General features: G+C 45.6%; 1 protein-coding gene across 7 annotated transcripts in view; it reads right to left on the bottom strand.

Moving 5' to 3' along the window:
* Cgnl1 (cingulin like 1) overlaps positions 1 to 26,138 on the bottom strand; it is a 147,066-nt gene that overhangs the window by 71,645 nt on the left and 49,283 nt on the right. For all 7 annotated transcript variants that reach the window (XM_060384808.1, XM_060384807.1, XM_060384809.1 and 4 more), the window contains exons 4-8: positions 25,188 to 25,293; positions 18,504 to 18,605; positions 17,609 to 17,757; positions 16,679 to 16,814; positions 8,145 to 8,357 (exon numbers count right to left, since the gene is read on the bottom strand). In XM_060384808.1, coding sequence (XP_060240791.1) covers positions 8,145 to 8,357; positions 16,679 to 16,814; positions 17,609 to 17,757; positions 18,504 to 18,605; positions 25,188 to 25,293 — 706 coding nt within the window. The remainder of the gene's footprint in view (positions 1 to 8,144; positions 8,358 to 16,678; positions 16,815 to 17,608; positions 17,758 to 18,503; positions 18,606 to 25,187; positions 25,294 to 26,138) is intronic.

Genomic DNA, 26,138 nt, shown 5'->3' with positions numbered 1-26,138 from the left:
CATGGGGCCAGCAGACGGCTCAGCAGGGGAAGTGTTTGCTGCACAAGGTGAGGACCTGGGTTTGACCCCCCAGCACCCACACAGAAGCTTGGCATGGCCATGCATCCCTATGACCTTGGCACTGGGAAGTAGCAGGAGCAGGAAGCTGCTGGGGACTCACTGGCCAACTACTAGAGAAAATGGTGGCCTCTGGGTTCAGGGAGAGACTGTCTCGTTAAAGAAATGGGTTAAAGCGGCTGAGAAAGACACTTGGATTTGACCTCTGACTTCCACATGATCCTGCACTGACAATCGCAGCAGCACCCACACACGCGTGCCACACACACCCACACAAGATACCCACATCTGGAACCTCCTTACACTGTCTTCTACAATCCACAGCACATGACCGGGGCAGCTCAGTCAACACCCCAGAGTGACTCACAGGCACACTGTTTGCTGAGACATGCCAATGAGCAGGGTCTGGAGTTTTCTTGTGAAGGGCACGAACTTGGGGACACAATGTACCAAGATCAGAGCCACAGAACAAGGCCTTTGATACCACATAGGTGCCTTATTTACGTACGTTTAAATCAATTCGGGAGGTAGGAAACCGGTACAATCATTAAAAGATCCAGAGAGAAAGAGAGAACCCTAGAGAATAAAAAGTGTTTTTTAAAAAATTTGTTCAGACAAGTTCTCACTATGTAATCCTGGCTGTTCTACAGTTCACTATGTAGAGCAGGCTGGTCTAGGACTCAAAAGGCCTCTGCCTCTTCAGTGCTGGGATTAAAGCGTGCGCTACCACACTCAATTATGAAAGATGTTTTTGGACAGGGATCTTGGCTCCTGCTTTTGCTAAGGGCCACTCCTGTTTCTCTCTAGGCCACTGGGTCTCAACCTTCCTGATGCTGCGACCCTTTAATACAGTTCCTAATTGTTGTGCTGACCCCCAACCACAAAATTATTTCACTGCTACTTCATAACTATAATTTTGCTACTGTTATGAATCATAATGTAAATATCTGTGTTTTCCGATGGTCTTAGGCGACACCTGTAAAAGAGTCCTTTGATCCCAAGGGTCGAGACCCACAGGTTGAAAGCTGCTATTCTAGGCACTCCTGCATCTGTAAAGAGACATTTTACGTTTCCAGGCACCTGTTTAGAAACTCTGAAGTTAATCCACTGCTCAAGAACTGTCATTCAACACAAACTGATATATTTTGAAGTTAAAATGCTAAGGAAATTAGTTTCCATGGCTCCCCCTGGCTAACCTGGCTCTCTTAGAGAAGGAAGGAAGGAAACTGTTATACTGAATCATAGTCATGTCTGAAGGGAAGCAAGTCCACTGATCCCAAGATTAGCACTAGATTCCCCATGTGACCCTTGGCTGACCGGCCACTTGGAAAGAACCCTCTTAGGGACTGGTTTCTACCTTGGGTTCTCGCCCTGCCTTCTCTTAATAGCAGACAGTGGTCAGGGCATAAAAGCCAAGTAAATCCTTTCCTCCCCAAGTTGCTTCTGAACGGGGCTCTATCACAGCTCTAGAAACTAGGACACAGAATCATGATTACACCTCTGCTATGGCTGCGCTACAAGCTGTGCCCTGCAGGTTTGCTTATTAAAGCCTGGGTCATTAGCTGCTGGCTTCATTAGCTGGTGGCACTATTGGGAGGCCTGCAAACTCCAGGATGTGGGCCTAGCCGGAGGAAGTCAGTCACTGGGAGCAGGTCCGCGGAGGTATCTCACATCTGCCTCCTCCCTGCCTCTTCCTCCTCCTGTCTGCCACGATGTGAAGAAGCTCGCCTGTCACTCGTCCATTCCACAGGTGCGATGCTCCACCCAAGCACATGGAGCCCAGCATGCATGAGCCAAGCAAGCCCTCTGGAACTACAAGCCACAATAAATCTTTACCCTTTTAAACTGTTCTCTCAAGCACGCAGAGTAATGAGTGTCAGTACTAGGTGTGAGTAATTAATATCAGCACTATCACACACTCAACCACGATCTAAAGCACTTCTCAATACTGTGAATATGGAGGCCCCATTTAAATAGTTCTGGGGATTTCAGGCATGCTGTGCTTCTGACAGATCCAAACCGACTCTTTGCATTGGAACGGCCACTACCTCTTAAATCACTCTTAACCCGGAACCACCACCGCTTCCTGAGTCCCGGCCCAGATACACACCTCCCTTTCCACGAATGCTGTCGATCCTCTACCCAGAACAAGCACATCCTCAGCCTCCACAGCCCTGTGTCTGAACACCACTCAGAGTCCAAGCTGGACAGTGTCCTGCTGTGGAACCTTCCCAACTGCCACCACCCCACTCCCTAGCACACAGGGCATGTGTCTCCTGTAGCACTGTCTCCACCTCTCCCCTAGTTGACCCGAGTATTACTTGTTTCAATTCCAGTCTCCTAGTGGAACAGATTCTGCTGGGTTTTATCTTTGCAGCCATCGCAGAACGGAGAACCACTGTCGGCCCTTGGCAAATGCTCAGTAAACCAATATGTACAGCTTGTGTTTGAAGATAACACAAACAGGGGCTAAAGACATGGCTCAGAGGTTGAGAGCATTTGTTGTTCTTGCAGAGGACCCAAGCTGGATTCCTAATACGCACATGGCAGCTCACAACCATCCATAACACCAGTTCCAGGAGCTCTGATGCCCTCTTCTGACTTTTATAGGCACGTAGACACGCACACGGCACACATACAAACATGTAGGCAAAACACTCATGAACATAAAATAAAAATAAATAAGCCTTAAAAAGTCAACATAAAGATCAAATCCCCTATTTAAAATATAATATAAACAAAGCTAACTGGAATGCCAAAAATAGTCTCACTCAACTTGAACCTTCCCTCTTCTCCCTCATCCGTTCATTTGCATTCTGCTATGTGTTAGGCACTCAGACTCTGATGATAAAAAAAAAATCATATTTTCTGACACAAAAATAAAAATGTCTTTTTACCATCCTCAAAAGAGTTAAAGCACTTAGATGCTGAGTTAGTCAAGCTGAACTAGCAACATGATAATGCCGGCAGCTGAGATTTGTTTCCGTGAATAATAATCTCTCTACAGAAATGGAATCCTCAAACAGTCCCATGCCACTTCGGGATAGTCGGGGTCAGCTGTTTCCCTTAGGGTTTCCATCCCTTTAACCCACAATATTTAAGCCCATGGGCATACCAAGTGGAAAACGAGAGCATTCCCTAAGATGGCAGGAAAGATAAAGCCCACAGTGCCAGCCTCCTGCAAGCTGTGAAGACCAAGAGGCAGCACAAGACCTGTTTATGTGTGTGCACTCCAGTGTGCGGGAGCACGCATCTGTGTGCAGGCACAGGAAGCCAGAGGTCAACTCAGACGTCATTTGTCAGGAACCAGCTACTCTGTCTTTTGAGGGAGGGCCTCTCACTGGTCTCGAACCCACCATGTAGGTAGCCTTCCTGGCCTGGGAGACCCAGACATCTGTCTCTTCCCACCTCCCCCTGCACTGAGATTCCAAGCACACACAACAATTCTCAATATTTTTCCACGGTTCTGGAGAGCAAACAGGTCCTCATTTTTACACAAGTGCTTCACTCATTGAGCCATCTCTCTTGCCTCTCTTGAGGAAGCTGGATTTGAGCTGACCCTGTGCTCTAAGAAAGCTTAAGAAACTATTTCCCTTCTGCATTCTTGATAGAGGAGGGAAGGTTAGGGATGAGAAAGAGAAGCTAACACCATCACCACTGTGATGTTGGACAGTCTTCATTGTATTCCCAGAATGGCAGTGATTCACACACACACACACACACACACACACACACACACACATACACACAGCCACCGTCCCCTGAATCCAGCCATCCCATCAAATCAAAGTAGAAAGAAGACATTTCCTTTTTAAAAATGGGAAAAAACTGAAAAGGACCTATCAGAGAAATGTATAGGAAAACAAGGAGACAAGTCCTGGGTAGCTCTTTAGAAGACTCATAGAAACCACTTGCTAACCACCCATGCAGACCCTTCTCCAACAGAAGGGCCAGGGAACAGGCTGCACAACAGCCGGACCCACCATAGTTCTGCAGAGGGCTCTGGTCACCCTGCTGAGCCAGGAAACCCCACACAGCCAAGGCATGGTGAATTCCTGTCTGCTGAGCCACGTGGCTGTTTCTAGCTATGAAAAAAAAATTTACCCAGGATCTGTTTGGAACACCAGTAAAAGGTTCTTAATGTAATTCTCCGGTTTTCACCAAGTGTTCCAGTAATTTAAGACATTCAGTGCCCGGGCTCAGGCCAGATATGGTGCCTAGTACTTGGCAGTGATAAACAGCGTTTTAGAGGGTTTAGCTTGAGGCAGTGGCAAAAGTCAGAAAAACTGGCGAGAGGAGGTTGGGCTCTCTCCTAAGACCTTCCAGAGAAACAAGCACTGTCATGCCTTTTACTTCCTATGGAACTGTCGCTTTTTAGTCACCAGCTAGGATGAGGCCTTCCTGTGGGACAGATGAAAGGCCGAACACTAGTGAACTAGTGCTTGCTGCCAAGCCTGAGGACCTAAGTTCTATTCCTAGTTATGGAAGACGGAGAGAACTATCTCCCAGAAGTTGTTCTCTGGCCATACACTTGCCACGGCAGGCGTCAACGCCCCTTCCCACACACAAATAGATGTGATAAAAGAGTGTGTCAGCTGGCTGCAGGGGCACACACCTGTAATCTCAGCACTCGGAGGGGCAGAGGCAGACCCGTTTCTGTGAGTTCAAGGACAGCCTGGTCTACAAAGCGAGAAACCTTGTCTTGAAAACACCAAAAACAAAAAGCAACAACAAAAAAAGATTGTGTCACGTCTGTTCAGCAGACACTTTTAGAAGCAAAGTTACCAAAAAATGCAAATGCACTCAGAATATTCTTTCAGAAACTGCACAAGAATTCTCACAGCAGTGGAACCCTCCACAAATCTCCTTCACTACCACTCGAGAAAACCCAGGGAAATCAATGGCAAGGATATGGCCCAACCTGAGAGGGAGTGTGTCCTCTGCTGTCTGACGCTGACGACACTACAGGTGTGACCTCCGGGCACTGTGCTGAGCTCACGGACTAGAACTACAGACCCCTGCCCTGAATGTGGGTTATGTTTGGGTCACACACCTTTTGTTAGTTGAGGGGTTGTTTGTTTTAGCAACACTTAAAAGTCTGGAGGCTCACATCAACATGCAGATAGCCAACTCACCCTTAAAAAGTCGAAACAGGAGTTTCTCCTGCCATTTCCTAAACTCACAGTCTCCAGTGCTATTAGAAACACCTATTTCTACCCATGGATGAGCACGGCTTAGCAAATAAGGTTTTGTTTTGTTTTCCAGCAATGGAGGCTACAACAGGGATCCGTAACTGGTCAAAAGGCAGAGAATAAATGACTGTGTCCCAGCTCCAACTGGTACATCTGTACAACACCTCAACTCCTCCGGCTCAGGGGGCAGGGGTGACTGCTGTGAGATAGTGCTTTCTCATGCCAGGGATGCTGCATCTGTGTTCACAGCAAGGTTACCTGCACAAGCCCACACTAGTCAATACAATGTGAAAGGGGAAAATTTAACAAGGTCCCATTCCTGGATAACAGCTATGGACAGTTAATAACCAGTGAGCAGAGAGAATCCATTGTCTCCAGGAACAGTCTCCTCATAGATTTTCCAGTTCTAAGTGGTCAGCCCTGAACACATGTACATAGGGTAACACCAACTGGACTCAGTATGTTGTGTGTGTATGTGTGTAACAATAATAATTACAGAGCAAGAGATTGTGAATGCAAGAGAGGATGGTCAGAGGAACATAGGACAATTTGGAGAGAGAAGTAGAAATTATGTCCATACCATACCCTCGTGTATAAAATTCTGAAAAGAAAATAAAAATCTCAACAATCTAACAGTGTGGACCAGCTTGGCTGGCTCAGGAAGCAGCCGGCCACTAGAGCTAAAGGGCACAGTCTGCATTTTGCCCCACTCCACATCAGCCCCTGCTATCACCCTCACGGCACTCACAGCTCCACCCATTGGTGCTTCCTATTTGGCTTCAGAAGCACTTGAGTTTGCTGCTCCTCGTCTCAACACAAAGAAAGGTTCTGGCTAAAAACAGCCCTTGTGCTTAAGCAGCCAACCTGAAAGAGGAGGCAGGCGAGAGCGTGCATTACCGCAGGGTATGATGGGAACCCAGGGTACAGTAGAAACCGGAGGTGTGACTAAGTCCCAGGTGAGAGGATACTGGGGAAGGCTGGGAAGTGGCAGGCAACCCATTCCTTATATGCAAACAAGGGAAAAAACAATAGTTTTCAAGAGAAAGGACTTCTGTCACCTTCTGTCATAAACAACTTTGAATTTAAGCCAGGGACAATGGAGGGCCAGGAAAATATTTTAGCAAAGACCAACTGGAAATCATTGGTTTCTGGGGAGAGATACAGGTGACGATGTAGAATACGGTCTTGGGCAGTCTAGCCCACATAAGGGGGAGGGGAGCTCTTTTGGCTCAGCTTCCTATATTCTCTTGCAGAGATGATAAGTCTCAACTAACTTACCCTTTCTTTATTTCACAGACTGCCATGAGTCTATCTTTTCTAAAGATTTATTTTATTTTATGTGTATAAATGTCTTCACATATGTATGTGTACCAAGTCCATGCCTGATCCCTATGGAGGTCAGAAGGGGACAGTGGATTCCATGAAAATGGAGTTATGGATGACTGTGAGCCACCATGTGGGTGCTGGGAATCAAACTCAGCAACAAGTGCTCTAAACACTGAGCCTTCTCTCCATCCCCAGTTATTCGTGAATTAGTATAAAAAAAAAAAAAGTCACAACACAATCAATAGCCTGGGTCTCTACTGGCTATCCTCAACTCTATACAACAAAGACATCTTCTTCTGCCTGTCATGTTTTCCTTCCCCACTTACACATCTGTGCCAGCAGCCCCGGAAGTTTCCAACTAAACAGCAGCCTCCATTCTACACACTGTACTAGATTCGTCGTCTAGTCAAACGACTACAAGTACAAGCCCAAGCAGTGCTCCCTAACACCCCCGAATGAGTCTCCCAGCATATTCCACATTAGACCTGTGCTTGATGTGAGCTCTTACAGTGATTTAAAAAACATGGTGTGCTCAAAGGCAAATCCCTTGGGCCGACAGCTGCTGAAGGACAACTGCAAGGATACAGGGCCACTGCCCAGATGCAAAGATGCAAAACCCAGGGACTTCCCCTCAGCTCAGGGACAACTAAGTCAGTTCTGTCCAGCCCCCCCCCCTCAAATTAAATCAAATCTAAAGGTCAGGGGCCAAACCAACAAGGGGCCTTTTTAAGTATCTCAAAGTTATAATAACCCCAAATAGTCAGTTTCCCAGACTTCCCTGTTGTAATAACAAACAAACTTATCTTTCACTTCTTGTCATTATCAATTATCATGACATCATTGAAAATCAGTGAACCACCATAGGGCTAAGCGGGGTTGGGGGTGGGGAGCTGCCACTGTCATCACTGCAGACTATGAAGAGTTCTCTCCCCAGCACTTTTACCCTTTGTTTCAGTTCAGGCACTGAAAAAATGTACACTCTGTAACTCTCCTTCCCTAAAGATGGCATGGTATTTCAAAGCATTTTTCCCTTCAACAGCCAACGTGCGCCCTGCACCAAAAGACTTCCACACAATTTACAACCTATTTATAAGAGCCAAGAATTCAATTAAGGGGAAAACTTATCATGGAAGAGTTGAGGCAATTTGGCCAATTAGCCCTCTTTCAATTCTGCTGAGAAAAGAACATGAATTATCTAACGGAAGACTGAACAAAGCCCAAAGGAAGCAGCTGGGGTGGGATAAAGGGTTCCAGAAATCCAGGTCCTGTCTGCAATTCTGTGCATGAGCACAGTCACACGGTACCTCAGGAGCTGAGCCTTGAGGATGCCCCCAGGAGGGACTCCACAAAGCCAAGTCCACTCAATGCTCTAAAAATCTCACCCCTTGCAAAAAAGCATTTAGTCTTGACTGACATTCAAGCTGACAGACTCAAAATGTACAGAAGCTAAGCTATCAAGCTGTCCCTTGTCAACAAACTCATTGCCATGATCTGACCGAGCCAGGGGGAAGTGGCATGGGAGAGCAAGCAAAGCTGCATCTCAACCCCCTCTGTGGGTGGTAGGCTCACCTTGGTTGCCTCCTCCACACTCTCCCTGAGGGCCTGCAGCTCCGCATCATACTGTTCCTTCAGCTTCTCCATCTCCTGGTCGTGGCTGGAAACCTCCTCCTTCAAGGCGCCCTTCAAGGCAGTCAGTTCACGCTCCCGCTTTCTCAAGAGCTCTTCCTGCTCATCTTTGGCAATGAACAGATCCTGAAGGTCCCGTTTGGCCTGAAGGAGCTCCTAGAAAAGAAGGAAAATTGCAGAGCTGGAGAACAGACATCTTTGCCAGTGGCCCAGCATTGCCCCTTCAGACTGACCACTAGGTGAATGGCCACTTAACCCGTCCCACCCACTTTCTCCTTCCCATACCACACAGATTTTGAGACAGTTTGCCCTTCTCAGAGCCATCATTACCTTGAGGCTTGTGTCTTAGTTTCTTAGTCATTTCTTTTTTATTTTATCTGCATTGGTGTTTTGCCTGCATGTATATCTGTGAGATGGTGTCAGATTTCCTGAAACTGGAGTTATAGACAGTTATGAGCTGTCATGTGGGTGCTGGGAATTGAAACTCTGGTTCTCTTAAGCTCTGGGCCATCTCCTTGGCCCCTGTATCTTTAGTTTCTTTGAGGTTTCATGGGACCGTGTTCACTGTCATTGCTTTGGAAGAGTTTTGTTTCTTGTTTTGTTTTTCCTTTGTTTGACAGGTTCTCATGTAGCCTAGGCTCGCCTTAAACTTGCTATGACGCTAAAGATGACCTTGACTTTCTGCTTCTTCTGCTTCACCTTCCAAGTGCTGGATTGCAAGTCACGCACCACAGAAACTTGTAGATGTGGTTCTAGGGGTTGAACCCAAGGCTATATACATGCTAAGCAAGCAGTCTACCCAGGGACCACCCCAGCCTGACGTGTTTCTTTACAACTCATTCAGATCTGTGCCATGGCTCAGTGTCCCTGCTATAGCCCTTATACAGTACTGTTGCCCTAGAGCTGAGGTTCCTCACTTCATCTGCTACCAACCCTCCAGGGTGCTGCATGTGACCCTGTTCCTGCTCCTAGTACTCAGGGCAACTTTTTCTATCTTTCTCACCCGAGTAGAGACTTGCACTCACATTTTCCATCCTCCATTGTCAAGAGCTCACAAAGAGTCAGGAAACAGGGACCAAGGTTTCCACTTCAAACCGTGTTCCCCATGCCCAAGGGTGTCCTGCCGAACATGGCAGGTCCTGTCAGAGGCTTGGTCTCGCTTTGTCCTGGAAGCCGTGGTGCCCGGACTCCCACACCTCCGCTCCTCACTGCACCAGGCCTTCCCTCCACTCGAAGCCCTCCGCCAAAGTGCTGCCGCTACCCCACATTCCTTCCCATTTCTTCAACTCTTGGTCACCTGTCACCTTTGCCACCAAACTTCTTCAAAACCTTGGTTTCTGTTCACCTTAATCACCTGCTATGTGGCTTTTGTGGCCCTTCTACCAAGACAAGATCACAGAGTGTCCTCCTATTCTGGTTTCATTTCTGTTGCTGTGGTAAAGCACCCTGCCCAAAGCAACTCAGAAGAGGGAAAGGCCCACTGACCCACAATTCACAGTTATTGTCCATCACTGAGGGAAACTCAAGGCGCAAACTCAAAGTAGCTGGTCAGATTGCATCCACAGTCAACAGCAGAGAGAAATGAACAGTCCCATGCTGCCAGTGTGCTTGCTCACTCAGTTAGCTTTGAAGAAAGCTAATGAAGATTCCATGAAACAGCGCTGCCCAAATCCATGATGGATCCCCCCCCGAAGTCAAGGTACTCCCCCACAGGACAACCTACCGCAGACAATTCCTCCATTGAGATCCCCGGCCAGGGCATTCTACATTTGTCAAAGAAGAACCTCCTCTCTCCCTTGAAATCACAGGGTAGTATGTTCCTTCCCTGCAGCCGCTTTCTCACAAGGATCACGTGTGGCTTTTCTCCCTCCCAAAAGCAAAGATAGCCCTAAGAATGCACTTTTACATTTGTTCCTTTCCTTTGGCAAGCTCCTTGACCTTTGTCCAGGATTTGTTTTGTTTTGTTTTTTTGTTTGGTTTGGTTTGGTTTTTTGAATTGCCTCTCATCTTTTCCCTGCACTAGCACCCCGGTGACCTGCTGCCATGAGCTTTGAGCATTCCACACAAGCCTCAGATTAAGTGCGATTTCAGGTTTAGGAGGAACCACTATGAGCCTTCCTCTCTGCCTCCTTTCCTTGACTCTGTAAGTGGCACCACCTGTTTCCTAAGCAAGCAGCCACTGTGACTTCTCTCACTCCATCCTTCCCAGGCATAGAGTCAGCGATGAACATCTGGGAGGGGGAGGCCCTCCCCTTCTCTGTCCAGGTTAGCTCCTCAGCCCCTTTGCTGCAAGCACCGCTCTGTCAAGCAGGCTCACAAAGGCAGGCTCTAAGGTGTCACCTAAGAAACTCTAAGAAGACCCAGACACAACGTGGGGGCCTCCTCTAAGAAGTCTCCCCACAATCTCCTTCCTGAACAGTCACACGCACCCTTCCTCTGAAATGGTTTGCACTTTTAACCCTGCAATCTATATCTTTTGAGTTTTCTCTATGCTTGTTTTGTTTGTTTCAGATGCAGTTTCGTGTATTCCAGGCTGGCCTCAAACTCCCAAAACAGAATCAGAAGAACTTCTGATCCTCCTGCCTCCGTCTCCTGGGTGCTGGGGTTAAAGGCACGTGCCACCACGACCATTTCATGCAGGGCTGAGAGCGGAAGCCAGGGCTTTGTGCACACCAACCGAGCTACAGCCCCAGCCTGTGTTCATCATATATTCTTAGTGAGAGAGAGAGAGAAAGGAGCATCTAGGAAAGACAGAGCTCTGCTTAAGACAGAGATCAAATGCATTAGCGGCACTGTCACTTCTGGGTGTGAATAAGTCAACCTGCTCCGTACGGGTGGAGTCTCAAGAGGCCAGGGTTCTGTCAGTTCTCCCTTCACCCTGCCTTCTGATTACAAACACACCCTAATCGTTCTTCTGAGCTCCTGGGGATTCAGAGAAGATGCCACTGGGCCCCTACTTGCCACTCAAGAGGTGTGTCACTGTGGAGAAAGGAGAAACCGTTTGATCAATTTTTAAAATTAATTGTGTGAGTGTGTATATGAATGTGTGAGTGTGGGGTGTGTGTGTGTGTGTGTGTGTGTGTGTGTGTGTGTGCAACGTGTCAGAGGCGTGCTGTGGCCACGCCACAGCCTATGTGTAGAAATCAGAGGGCAATCTGTAGAGTCATTCCCTCCTTTCGTTTTCACATTCATGCCAAGAACTCAGGTTGCCAGGCTTCCCCAGCAAGCACCTTTATCCACTGAGCCATGGCATCAACCTTAAATTATTTTTTCAGGTTACCTACAAAGCAATGAGTTTCACTTAAAAAGAGCTGACAAGGGAAGTCCCTCCTTTCCTCTAAGCCAGTGGTTCTCAACCAACCTAAGGCTTCGACCCTTTAATGCAGCACATCTCAGATATGTTGTGGCTACCCTGACCATAACCACACCAGCAGAGCTCTGATGAAGCACAGAGACGGCTCCCAAAGACCCAAGAATTCCTCATCCTAACACTCAGTAAAGAGACCTCCTGGCTGTCCCTACCTGTCTCTTTTTGAAGAGGAGCAGAACTCTCCCATCACTGTTGCCGTTGGCGACCTCTCTGGGACTTGATGGCGCCTCCTGCCAGCAACCTCAGAGCCACCCCTTCCTGCTTTTACTCTCACACATTTTTCAGTTGTTCTTAGATAGGGCAGTTCCTCTTCCCACCGTTATCTCCTGCAAAACATATCTGCGCAGTTCATTCTACCCTGACAGGGTGTTATCTGGGGCTGGGCTGTCGCTTAAGTGGACCCTGCTGCACAAATCCAATCAGATTACACCTTGCCATATCACTCAACAGGCACATACAGTTTCTGAAATGTCCCTTTAACACATGAAGGTTTAATTATATCAAATAAAGAAGAGAAAGGAAACTAGGAAAAACTCAAAACATAAAGAAGTATCCAGTAGAAAGAATGAGAATGACTGGAGACTACAGTCAACAAAACAAACAAACAAACAAACAAACCAAGGGGAATGTGGCTACTTAGATCACTGGTTTCCAAGCCTTCATGCAGTCAAGATGGGCCAGGTGTAACAAAGAAGCGCCCATTCACACCGCCCATTCACACCTACGGTGGGGCCTGTGAGGCAGCTCAGCATGGAAAGGTGCTAGCTCTCAAGCCTGGTCACTTACTGTGAGCATCAGCACCCATGTGCTAAAAGCAGAGAAATGACAGGGCACGCCCATACTCACACCCACAAAATAAATAAATAAATGCAATAACTTTTTGTTTGTTTTTGTTTTTCTAGACAGGGTTTCTCTGTGTAGCCTTGGCTGTCCTGGACTCACTTTGTAGACCAGGCTGGCCTTGAACTCAGAGATCCACCTGCCTCTGCCTCCCTGAGTGCTGGAATTATAAGCATAATCAACCACGCCTGGCTGCAATAATAAATTTAAATAATAAAGAAATGTAACTAAAACAATCAAACAAAAAACCCTAGTGTAGACGAAGGGTAGATAAGGGAAGGTCTAGAAAGGCTGATTATGTTTGGCACTTAATTGTTTGAGAGTAATACCATTTCTAAAAGTCCAAACAAATCACTGTTTAAAGAGATAAAGATCCATGCATAAATGAGAAAGCCAGGAGCTCTGAGAGGCTGACACACCTCCAACATCACACATCTGAGCAGGGGGAGCCAGCTCAGTGAGAAAAGTACTTGCCTTGCTACCACCAGGACCCCAGTTCGGTCCCCATTTTCACACTTGCTTAAAAAAAAAATAAAGAAATAAATGAAGTCAGTCCGATGGCAGGTGCATTTAATCCCAGTTTGGAGAAACAGAGGCAAGCATCCCTGGGGATCCCTGGCAGCCACCTAGCTAGGCTGCTTGGCAACGTCTAGATTTGTCTCACAGTGAATTCTATCTCCTATCTATCTATCTATCTAGCCACCTATCTATCTATCTTTATCTCTCTCGCCTGCCTGCCTATCTACCACTCTCAGACACACTCAGATCCCACAGATGATAAACATTAGAGCCAAGGGTGTGGCCTGAATAGGACCTAGTACTTTCTTTTTCCCAGGTAGTGACAACAAACCTGACCACAAAACCACCCAGAAAGCTGAACAGTGACACTGTGTGTGGCCTAAGCATTAGATGCAAACATAACAGAGTGCTGCTTGACTGGAAAAGGCTGGAAAGGTGTGGGGTTGGGGAGACACAGCCAGAACCCAAAACCACGGGAAGGAGAGGGAGGAGAGCAAGGAAGTGCACCTGGCATCGGTCTGCTATCCTTTGCAGCAACCATGGATCCTAACAGTGGGCTGCTGGGAAATGGGCACCAGGATGTCCCAGGGCTGCAAGCCCTGACCACAGAGACATACGTCCTGCATGCCCAAATGAAGAAAACTACACCTGGACCACACCCATTGCAGGGGTAGAAGAAGGTTTTATATTGCAGGTGGCCAACAGAATTCGGCCTCCCCCCCCCACCCTTTCTCTGAAACAGCAGTTCTCAAATCGTAAGTCAATAGACTCCTTTGGGGTTTGAACAACCCTTTCACAGGGGCCACATATCAGATAGCCTGCATATCAGATATTTATGTTTTGATTCATAACAGTAGTAAATTACAGCCATAGCAACAAAAATGATTTGCGGTTGGCAGGCACCACCACGCAAGGAACTGCATTAAAGGGTCTCAGCAGTAGGAAGGTTGAGTGTTGCAGGATATTTGATTCCACTGTGAATGCTGAGACTGTAATGGAAAAACCTAGTTTCTAGTTGTGGTGTGGCTCAGCCTTAGCACACACCTTTAACCCAAGAACTTTCTGTAAGCAAGAGCTAAATAAAGTCAAACATAGGTCAAGAGGCAGAACACACAACCAGTTGACAGGGAATGAACATAAGTAAACACAGGAAGAAGGGACACTGAGATAAAGAGTATTTAAAATAGTGTGGAGAAGGGGCCTTTTCCTTCTGGGACACTGGCTGAGCAGGAAGCTCAGCTGGGTGCTTTCTCTGCCTCCCTGAACTAGCAGGTTTTCACCCCAGCATCTGGCTCCTGAGTCTTCATTGGTAAAATCAAATGCCTGGGATTTTCTTTCTTATAAACACTGATTTAACCAATGGGCTAGAAAGTATAAGATGGCTGGCAAGAACAATGCCATTTTCAGCTGCTTTTACTAGAATGTACATAATGTTAGAAGTATCACGGTTCATGTTTACTTTAGAAGTGCCTGGGCACCAGCTATCTCCACCAAACATTTCACAGAGGCCGATGGACCTGAATGCCAGGAGGAAGAGCCCAGGAGACTCTGTGGGAAAGGGCCACCTCTCAGCTCTGCGGGCCCATCAGCGACATCTGTTCATCAGAAAACCCACCTGGATGGCATTTGGGCAGACGTTGCATGTGGACCTGATGCCACCAGAATGGGCAAAAAGAAGAAGAAAAAGAAGAAAAGGTTCACAAACCCAGGAATTCTACAAATAATAGATCTTCCCTATTCTTCAGTTCTTAGCCTAAGAAAACAACTATCTCTACACTGCTTTCCTTTAAACCTTTCCCCCCACTCCCATCAGAGGCTCACTATGTAGCTCTGGCTGTTCTGGGACTCACTAAGTAGACCAGGCTAACCCTTAACTCACAAAGATCCACCTGCCTATGTTTCTCAAGTGCCAGCCTTAAAGACATGCGTCACTATGTCCAGGTATTTTTTTTTCCCCTCCTAGTGTTATTTTACAAAGTTCATGAAGAGGCCTGATGCTACTGAACAAAAAATGATGAGTTTCTCGGCTAGGGTGGGGCCAGTGGAACAGCATGTACCTAGTATGCCCAAGGGCCTTGGCTTCAGTCTCCAGGACCACAGCAGGAAGAGAGAGGGGTTTCATGGAAAATATGGCCTGCTACAGAGGCACCAAGCATCCGGGCATCAGCAGCTTTCAGAGAGTCAAAACTTACATGTTCACTGTTCATTGTGTCTAAGAGTCTGTTCTCAGGCAAAAGTCACGGAAACCTGGCCCCAACTCCAATCTATTATCAAATTTCTCCAGGGTACTTCTTATTAAGATACAAAGAATAAATTGAAAGTGACTAGGAAATGGGATCTTCTTTATTAGTACTGTGGGAACAAGACTATATTTTAAAAGCTGCTGAAAAGTCAGAGGAAAACAATATGGGATTTCCTGGAAGCAAGGCAAAACAGGAGACATGATCGCCGACAACTTCTCTGCCTCCCTCCTTCTGCAGATGACACAGGTCTTGTCAGGAAAGAGACAAACCACTAGGACCCCGAATGCAGGGCAGAGTTCAAGAAGGGATGTGCTCTGTTCCCATTCCAGCTGTGGCCTGATCACGTCAAAGCCAGAGTCTCACAAACAAGCCTACAAATCTAGCTTAAATCAAATTCAGAATAAATAGCAGGGTGAGTTAGGGAGCTAAAGACATGGGCTGGCAGTGTGGCTCAGTTGACAGAATGCTTGTGTAGATACCTGAAGCCTGGGACTGGATCCCCAGCACAGCATAAACTGGGAATGGCGGTCCCATCTGCAAGTCCAGCACTTACGAGGTGAAGGCAAGAAGCTCGAGGTCATCCTCAACGAGTTTGAGACTAGCCTGGGCTACATGAGACCCTATCTCAAAAACTAAAATAGCATGCAGCTCATCTTAGAATTACTTCACTTTAGAAAAATATGGCAACACTTCAAATTCATTTAAATTGTGAAAATTATTCTAAAAGGAAAAAAAAAGTAAAATACTGCAAATTTGCTATAATTTACTTCAAAGATGAAGAGATGAGCATAAAAATTGATACTGGAATATGGCAAAACTTTGACAACTCCTTGATCTGTGTTGAGAATTGATCAATGTTAACATACTATTCTCCCTGCATGAGTGTGAGTATATGTTATGTGTGAGCATCTGTGAGTGTACAAGAGTGTGTTTATACTGTGTGAGTATATGAGAGTGTGTGTTTGTGTGTTTGAGTGTGTTAAGTTTGTGAGAGAGAATATAAGTGAGTGTGTGCCCGTGAGTGTGTGTAACTGTAGGATGTGAGTGGGGATGGGCAGGGTGTAGGCCAGAAGTCACCTCTGATGTCACCCCTCAGGTGCCATCCACCTCATTTTCTGACACAGGGTCTCTGGGCTAGGGACTCACTGAATGGGCTTGGCTGGCTGGCCGGCACACCTCAGGGATCTGTCCATCTCTACGTCCCATACATTAGGACTACCTGTCCAGTTATTTCTTCCAGGGTTTCTGGGGGTTAACCTCAGGTCCTCCTGGTTGCCCAGCCAGCACTCTATGGACTGAGCCCTCCTCCCAGCCTCCAACTCGCTATTCTTCCTACTTTTCAGCATGGTGGAAAGTTTTCCTAAGATGATGACGGCCTCGTGGAATCTAAATGCAGGAGCCAGTGGAACAAATGCTCAGAGCAGAAAGCAGCTTGTAGCATGCAGTCCCCTAGGTCCCATCCTCTGAGGCACATGAGGCTGACAAGGGGCCTATAGCCCCCTCACCTCGATCAGGGCTCCCTTCTCCCTGTCCTCAGACCGCTTGGTGCTGTCCAGCTCGTCGTGCATTTCTGACAGTTGGTCCTGCAGGTCTCTGATCTCTGTCTGGTGCTGTTCTCGCTCCATCTTCACCTGGAAGAGCCTGGCAGAGAAACAGGAGAGGTCCATCAGAGAGGCTCCTCAGAGCCTCAGTCCTCACCATGTCTGACCATAGGCTTTCAGACTGTCCCATGGTCACCTGTAGCCCCAAGAAGCCTCCTCAGGTCTGCAGTCTAATTTGGCCAAGGTGTCAGATGAGACCTCAAACCAGCGAAATGGGACAGATTTGAGGGACATTCCTACCAGAAAGAGATCATGAAGTGCTAGAATTTGGGTGTGTTTGCAAACTGTTTCCAGAAAGAAAATCAGACCTTGATGTTAGATTTGCCACCAAATTTCACAGGATAGTATTTCAGGTATAGCCTTGGAGTTACTTTTCCTCTCTACAAACTGAGCAGAAGTGTATGGATCACAGAGCACTTGCCTATTCTGGAGAAAGTGTTCAAAGCTGGGAGGCTGTGAACCAGGCTAATGCATTCTGGAGGCTGAGCTGAGGTTCCTGGAACCCTTAGTTTTAGGTCTCACGCTAAGAGCTCCCAGTAGAAACCTCAGTCACTTCATATCACCCCTCAGAGCACACTGCTTCTCACTCAGCTGCTAGAGGGTCCCCTGTTGGAGCTGAAGCTTTAGGAGACACACTTGAGGTACACAGAGGGTTTTGATAATTATTAACCTCCCTGCTTACAGATCCAGCTGCACACTTTTGTGAGAGGGAAAAAGAAAAGGAAGGTGAATGACCTTGACAAACACTTGGAGGAAAGAAGGCGAGAAAAGAACAAAAGGTTCTGGCAGCAGAACTCGCGAGGCCAGGAAGGCACAGCTCCACCAGATACTCACTCTTCCAAGTGTCTCCTCAGTTCGCCTTCACTCTCCTCCAGCCGTTGCCGAAGCGTGGCCGTCTCCTCCACGTGGCTCTGGTGCCTGCCTCGCAGCTCTTCCAAGTCTTCTCTCATTTTCTCTCTCTCCTCCTTGATGTTCTGATGGTTCTACAGGAGTCAGTATGATTTGTCTGTCAGTACTGAGCTACCACCACCCTCATGTCCCTGTCTGTCTGTGGCACGGCTTTCTGTAGCCCGGCTAACAGCAAACTGGCTATATGGCCAAGGATGAGCTTGAACTCCCTGATCTTCTTGCCTTCACCTTCCAAGTGCTGGGAGTACAGGGGTGTACTGTCACGCCTGGGTCATGAGGTGCTGGGGCCAGAAGCAGGCCTTTATGCGTGCTGAGCAAGCACGTGACTAATGATCCACATCCCCAGCCCAGAACCCGCTTGTGAACGCTAATGGACCCCATGCACTTGTTCCACCATTATTAAACAACCTAATCAAACCGTGTCATTAAGGCTTAGAAGCCTCAGAAAGAATATGAAATAGTTAGTGAACAGAACACTTTTCAAATAAAAACACAAACACAGCTAGACCTCAGTTTGCTGTTTTCTATTACATAAGTTTAAATGCTTTAAGTAAGAACAATACGCTTAGTTTCCTGTTGCTCTGCCTGTCTCTAACGGTATTTCATTTGCTCAGAGCAAACAGTGTCTGTATGCTCTGGCTGCTTTAAAAAATTCTTTGGCTAGTAGCCACCAGATTCAAAGGAATGTGCTCAGGGATGAGAAGAATGTTTCTTTTAGGGGAGGAAATGACTTTCACCTCACCTGGACATCTCAATGTCTTTTTAAAAACCCTTATCAACCATGACTGAAATGGGAAAAATAACAAGAGCCAGCGGATACCTTCCTCTCCAGCTGCAGCTGCTGCTGTAGTTCAGACACTTCGAGGATCAATTTGTTCTTCTGATCCAGTAGCTCGTTGACATCGGAGGGAGAATTCAACACCTGCAATTAATTACAAAGATAGCCCGAGTTAAATGCTTGAGATGCTTCTCTTTATTCTCCTCCCCCACGGTAACATCGGGGAGATAACGGATGAGACAGAGCTGGCCATCTAAGACTCAATGGAGCCTCGGCTTCTCCGAGCCCTCCCCCACAGTTAACTGTGAAGCTGCCTCATGATTTATCTTACATCCTTCACCACAGTCCAAAAGGCCTATTTCAAAGATCTCCACCATGACTAACACTTGAGGAAGGTGACTTATTGAACATCTTTCAGATATATTAGGAAATGTTAAGGTGCTAAATTTAGAACATGTGTTTTCCTGCTTGAGTGTGTATCTCGAAGCCCAAGGATGACCTTTGGGATCTTCCTATCTCTGCTTTCTGAATGATCAAATTTGAGGGAGAAAAAAAGGTGTAGAGTAACTGTCGACCTCTGGACTCTACATGTATGTGCACATACATGAACAGGTACTCACACACACACACACACACACACACACACACACATGCACACACACCTGTACACAACATACACTTATATCCCAATATGATGTACACTATCAAGAGCAAATCCCAGAGTGAGCTGTGGGATTTAGATGCTAATCATGTATCACTATCCATCCACGCTAACAAGTCTACCAGAGGATCACAAGAGCAAAGGAAACTTCCGTCCTCTCTATTCAGTCCTCTCTGAGCTTAAAATAGCTCTAGGTACACCCACTCTCCCAGGCTGGGCATGTAATCCATTAGGACATATAATTGCCTAACATACATGAGGGCCAATGCTCAATCCACAAAATAAATCATATCACAATCCTGTAAGCAAAAGACAAATCTTGGGATAAGGGTATTAGGAAGGTAAAAACCACAGAAAATGTTATTTTTAAGACCTTTTCAAAACAAAAATAAACAAACAAACAAAAAAACCCACCTTTTTAGTTTCTTAGATGATTCCTAAGCTATATTGTAAGTAAGGTGAGATTCTAAAAGTTCATCGGAAAAGAGTGTCTAAGAGTACAACTGGGATGTAAAGTAAATAAATTATAAAAAGAATAATAAATTTAAATTTTAAAAGGGTGTCTAAGAGGAAAATAGTTGACCATACTTCACAGGTTGTGCTGAGCTGGGGAGGCAATGGAGTCCTATCCTAATGCAGCCAAAATAGACAAAGCTTGGTTAACATTTTGGCTTTCAGTTGAGGTCTGAGGAAGGAAGACAGGACATGCCATAGGACACAGGTAAACCTGACGGGACCCAACCTCAGCAAAGTCTAAAACAACAGCACCTACAGAATGAAGGTGACCTACATATGATTTACTTCTGGGGAGGAAATTCCAGTACATATGTAAGCTGTCATCTACCAAGCATGCAATTAGAAAATCCTGGATGTTTAGAGAAGCAGGAAAAAACTGACCAATCATTGACAGAGAATGCACAGCAGAGTGAAGACACAGACCCAGAAAAGGAGGGCAAAGGAGCTATAAGTATTATTCTTTAAAACACAGAAAACTATGAACAAAATGGATGGAAAAATGATGGTTTCCCACACCAGTTAGAATCTAGAAACACAGTCAAATGGATATTTCAGAATGGCAACACAGTACCTTAAATTTAAGAATTCATTAGGTGACTCTTAAGAGACTGGTCCCTGGGCGCTAGGGTGATGGCTAAGCAGTTAATGCTTGCCTGTGCAAGCAAAAGGATGCAAGTTTAGGTCTCCAGACCCCGCAGGGGTGCTGAGTCAGTAGGTGGCTCACCTGAAACCTAGCCTACGAAACAGAAAGCAAGATCCCTGGAGCAAGCTAGCTCTGTAAAATAAGTATCAGTGGACTCCAGGGTTGGATGGGAGACCTTGCCCCATCGATTACCGTCAAAAAGGACTCCAGAAAGACTGTCTACATCGATTCAGGCCTCCACCACATGCACTCCGGTGCATGTCCATCTGTAAACATTCGTGTGCACACAGACACACAGACACACATGAACATACATATACACACATGCACACCACAAACACACATATGAAATGAAAAAGAAGGATAAAGAGGGTGTTTTCAGGATATTTTAAAAGAATAAGCCTTTAACCTTAAAAAAAAAAAGCCAGAAAACAAAATTAATGAACTTGAAATATTAAAAGAAAAGTGCACGTCTTTAATCAGGAGGCAGAGGCAGGTGGATCTCAGTGAATTTGAGGCTAGTCTGGTCTATATAGTGAGTTCCAGTTCAGCCAGAAGCACATAGTGACATGCTGTCTCAAAAACAAAACAAACAAACAAACAAAAAACAAGAGAGACCCAGAATATTTATGCCAAATGAAACCACACGCAGACAGACAAAAACACACAGAGAGAGACACACACTCACATAGACACTCGTGTATCATGCAGACATACACAGAGAGACCATAAGAAAAGTTAAAATACATGCACCTGGACTTTGAGAGCAGAATGTGAACGAAATATTCAAAACAAATGGCTAGGGTGTTTCAGAGCTGAGTGTCAAGAACTCAGTCAGGTTAAACTCAGGCACACCACACTCAAACTTCCAAGAATGGAAGATCAAAGCAGCTACAGGGAAAAAGATATATTGGTTTTGGCAGAACTAAGAATGCTGCCTGCCTTCCAGGGAAGCCATGGAAGCCAAAAGATCAAGGTCTCTAAAGTTATCAGATAAAACAATACTTCCCAAACTAGAGAGCCTCAAACAGAAGGGTGAGCAAGAGAACCCACTGCCAGCAGAAAAGATGGGACAGAATATAATGGTTCCCTGGAACGGAAGAAACCAGCCTTAGACAGAAAACACAGACACACAAAAAGAATGAATGTAACTGCAAAGTGAAGACACCAAAATGGAAAGTATGTAGACACAGGAGAAGCAGAAGACACAAATAAATGGGAAGAAGGTTCATGTTTACCTGAACAAAGTGATATCCATATCCAGTGTAAACCCAGACAAGAGTCCTCCCTGTCCACTCTTGGCTTTTTATTATAGATTTATTAGTGTTGCTATTGCCATTTTAAATGTGGGTATGATTCATATGTGTGCATGTGTGTGTATGTGCTTCCAGAGCCAGAAGTGTCTGCTCCTCCAGAGCTGGAGTTGCAGTGTGGACCACATGACAGGGGTGCTAAGAGCCAAGTCTGCTACAGAATCCCACTATTTACCCTTGAGCCATCTCTCCATCTCTGCTCACCTCAACACCATCTCTGGAAAATCTAGCATTTGTATGGAACGGTGAGAAACTCAGAATGGCCAACTTGAAGAAACAAAGAAAGGGATGAAGTTAGACGGCAGGCATTGCCAGATTTCAGAGCTTATGCAGAAGACACAGTCCGTCACTCTGTATGGAACTGATGCAGAGGAACAGACACAGAATCCAGGCGACAGAACACAGTCCTGGTGGTCCCGGTCTAACAACCAGGCCTTATGTGCATCACTAGGAAGAGCATTAATTGTTCCACCACTTTTCACAGTATGCAAAACTTCTACCTGCTTTATGTCCTGGAAGTTCACTCCTGCTTACACGCCAAAGAGGACTGTGTGAGTATGTGTCTGTTACAATGAGTGTGTGTACAATAATGTTCGAAGTCTGCTGTAGCTTTATTGCTAAGACTCTCAAGCTAGAAATAGTCACCAGGGCTGGAGAGATGGTCTTGAGTTCAATTCCCAGCAACCACATGGTGGCTCATAACCATCTACAGTGAGATCTGGTGTACAGGCAGAATGTTGTATACATAATAAATAAATCTTTTTTTAAAAAAAAAAAGGAAATAGTCACCAGAAATATGCTAGTAACTATACACATACACACACCAATTAGTATGTAATAAAAAATAGTTTCTGACACATGTAACATTAGTGAACTTCACTGACACAATATTGAAAAAATAAAGGTGTGTAGACAGTAATCAGATAACTATATGAAATTTAAGCAAAACTATTCGAGGTGATGGGTGTCACAATAGGATTACCTCAAGAAAGTGGACTTGGCTGACAGGGTCAAGAGCACACGCAGGGTAACTTCTGGGTGAGGGGAGCACCCTGTTTGTGATCTGTGTAGGATTTACACAGGTGCAAATCTGTGTTAAAAACCCAGCAACTATGCAGTTATGATTCATGCAATTTACTCTAAGTTTGACCCCCAGTAAACCAACATAAAAGGACTTGTTGAAGAAACACCTGTTGGATGAAGTTCCCTGGGCTCCCGTGTGTGTGTGTGTGTGTGTGTGTGTGTGTAGCTGGACCCTCCATTTCTAAGCCTACCTTGCCCTGGGGGCTAAGGCTCCATGACTCCAGACTTTCATCCTCACCTTCAGCATAGGCCTGTCAGCAAGTGCAAATAAATGCATTTGGGCCAAATTGGCTTTCTCCTTCTAGTTGTTGCATTTCCACTACGAGAGGATGGATTAAATAGTCAGTTAGGAGGCCTCAAGTCTGATCTGAGGGTGAATATCAAGGGCTCTTGTTTCCTTTCTACCATGGAAGTGATAACAGGATGAAGCTCTCAAGAGGAATTGGCTAAAATCCTACAGCTAAGTGGCAAGGCGAAGAGATAAAAGCAGGAATCTAAGCTATAAGAGGCAGAGTCTTGGCTCCCAGGTCCAGGTGTGGGTTGTGTATCATAAACCTAGGAGAGGCGCTTCTCACCGACTTCAGAGCTCTGCAGCAAAATCCCAAGTGCCAAGTTTTTTCAGCAAAATGAAGGCAGGCCAACTTAGAATCTAAGCCAGCACAGCGGGAGAAATCATACACTGCAGGAAAGGGAGGAAGGAAGGGAGAGGGAAGTAGGGAAGACAGGAGGGAGGAGAAACAAAAAGAAAGAAAAACAAAAACAAAGCCCGTCTGCTTTGCTGCTTCCAAGATGGTCTCAGTCCATAACGAACACACTCTAACATTCTCTCCTAAAGACTCACTTAACACACTCCCAAAAGATAAAACTCCACAATTTTGCCAGCACAGAATCAGATTCAGAACATAAGAAGGGGAGAGGGAGAGGCAGAAACTTGAGCAATTAAAGTCAGACACCGTGCATGGTGCCAGAAATCTCATCCTCTCTTCCTCAAGCCAGCAGGGCTTCTCAATGACTGCAGCTCGCTCTAATCTCCTCTCTAGAAGCAACAAAAGGAATGAACTTTTGCAACCCGATAGCATTTGTGTCTGTCTGAAATCCATTCATGGAGACTGGGATGCAATTCTGTTGGTAGAGTACTTGCAGGCATACATGAAGCCCAGGGTTCCATCCCCAGCACATTATAAATGGATATGATAGTTCATACCTGTAAACCCAGCACTGAGCTGAAGGCAAGAGTTCAAGGCCGGCTTTAGCCACGTAAGACTCTGTCTCAAAAGAAAATAAAAATGCCTCTCACGGTGGCTTAGAATGGAAACGTCCTATCTTGCTCTTCACACATCCTGGTTTCATGTAGCAACTACATAAAATTACTTCAAGAAACATAAACATGGCAACTCACAATTCTCAATAGTGTCCGTGCCAGTCTTTCAAGCCAGAATACCCTGCCTTCCTGCCTTCTCACAAAGAACGCTTTGACCACAAACATCTTATTTGCGAAAGGGATACACTGACTTCCCCAGTTCTGGCTCACTGCCAAGTTCATAATCCATCATGACAATCTTAAGTCCAAAGGTTATGTGCAAGTAAATAAAAATAAAAAAAAAGAATTGTAGTCATGATTTAACTTTAAAAGCTTTACCAAAAAAATTTTAAATTGATGCTAAGAGATGAGAAAGTTGATCCCAGCAGCACTATGGAATAGGCAGATGGGTCTCTGAGTTTGAGACCAGCTTGGTCTCAAAACAGGAATTATCAGAGAGAAGGATTGGGTGTGAAAAACAACTAAAATTCATTATATGCATATGTGAAACTGTCAAAAAATATTTTTTAGTGGAAAGAAGTTCAGCTCCTGAAAGCTATGCATAAGCAAAGTGTATAGTTTTAAATTCCCAAATCAGAATTATGGTAGTATATACATATGAATACACGCACACACACCCCTCACCACCCTCCCCCTGACAGCACTGACACAGGCAAGCTGAGTGCTAGGAAAGAGTAGCTGATGCATAAAAAATTCTGTTTCTACAGCAGGTCATCACATCTTCTCCAAAATGACTGGCTCTGGATGGAGTTCAGATTTGGGATTATTATTTGGGGATTGGAATATCTGCATGCATATAGTAAGATATTTTATGAACGTAAGTGGGAATGTAAAATTCATTTAAGTCGCATACATTTCTAATACACAGAGCCCAGAGGTGATTTTACACAATTGTTTTAATGGCTTCCTGCATGACAAGTTTGTGTTCATGTCCCTGACTGTGATCAGGTGTTAAATTCTCCACATCTACTGTGTCGACACTAAAGAACTTCGGGGTCTTACGGTATTTTGGATTCGGGCATTTAACCTGTGGTTAAAGCCAGGCTGATTCTCTGAGGTACTCCTTGTTCCTTGAGAGGGCATACCACTTACCGCTCTCAACAGACAGCTGAAGAAACCAGCCCTCTTCACACCTCACATTAAACACACTCTGAAAAACAAAACAAAACAAAAAACCTCTACAACTTACTTGATTGTTTCCTTGTGCGCTCCCTGCTGCTCTGGACTTTAATGTCTGGATTTTCTCAAAGACCAGGTTCACCTTCCTCTTGGTGGCATCCTCATTGTCTGTGCCTCTGCGGAACAGCATCAGAGAAAACGTCAAGGGACGCAGCATCAGCCTCAAAATGTCCCTGATACTTTTACGCTCACAACACAAGAGTAGATAAACTGCAAGGCTACAGAAAAAAACACTGTTTGATGGGCAAGACGGAAGGGCATTACTGCTCAGTTTCTGACAGGAGATGTTCATTTCCAAACACCTGAGCATTACAGATGCACAATCATGACCAAGCTTGGTGAAAATACACTAAGCTGTTGCTTGACTCCTATTTGCTCCAAAAGGAAGTGTGCACACGCCCACTCATGCTTTTAAACAAGTGTATTTAGCTTACGTTTAAGAAAAGGAAGCCCTAATGCCAACACTGTCCAACAGCAGCCCTTTGTCTCCACTTCCACAGTTAATCATATCCTTTTACCACAGCCCTGGCAATTAAGGGATTTAAAACAAAATTCTATAAACAGGTACCTACCATTAACTTCCACCTCACCTGTCTCTCAACAAATCAAATGAAAAGGAAAGGAAAGGGGGCAAGGTGGGAGGGGAGAAAGAGTGAAAAAGCCCAGAGAAGGGGAAGGAGAAGAAAAGGAAAGGAGGAAAGAGAGGGGGCCAAGGAGGGAGAGAGGGAAGGGAAGGAAAAGGATTTTAGAAACCACAAGCTCCTCTACCTTAATTTTTTAGGGTGAAGCCTGTAAAATTCACAGGCAGTATGAAAAAAAACAAAAAACAAAACAGACAAACAAACAAAACAAAACTCTGTGGTTATTTTGGAAGCCTTTTTTGTATTATTCTGAGCCCACTTTGTCAGCTCTGTCATGCAGACAAGTCAATCACGGTACACAAACGCCCTGTGTTGACAGC

Source organism: Meriones unguiculatus, chromosome 6 (assembly GCF_030254825.1).
Source record: "Meriones unguiculatus strain TT.TT164.6M chromosome 6, Bangor_MerUng_6.1, whole genome shotgun sequence".
Lineage (NCBI taxonomy): Eukaryota > Metazoa > Chordata > Mammalia > Rodentia > Muridae > Meriones > Meriones unguiculatus.
The sequence above is the reverse complement of the archived record's forward strand: the minus strand, read 5'-3'. Positions and strand labels throughout refer to the sequence as shown.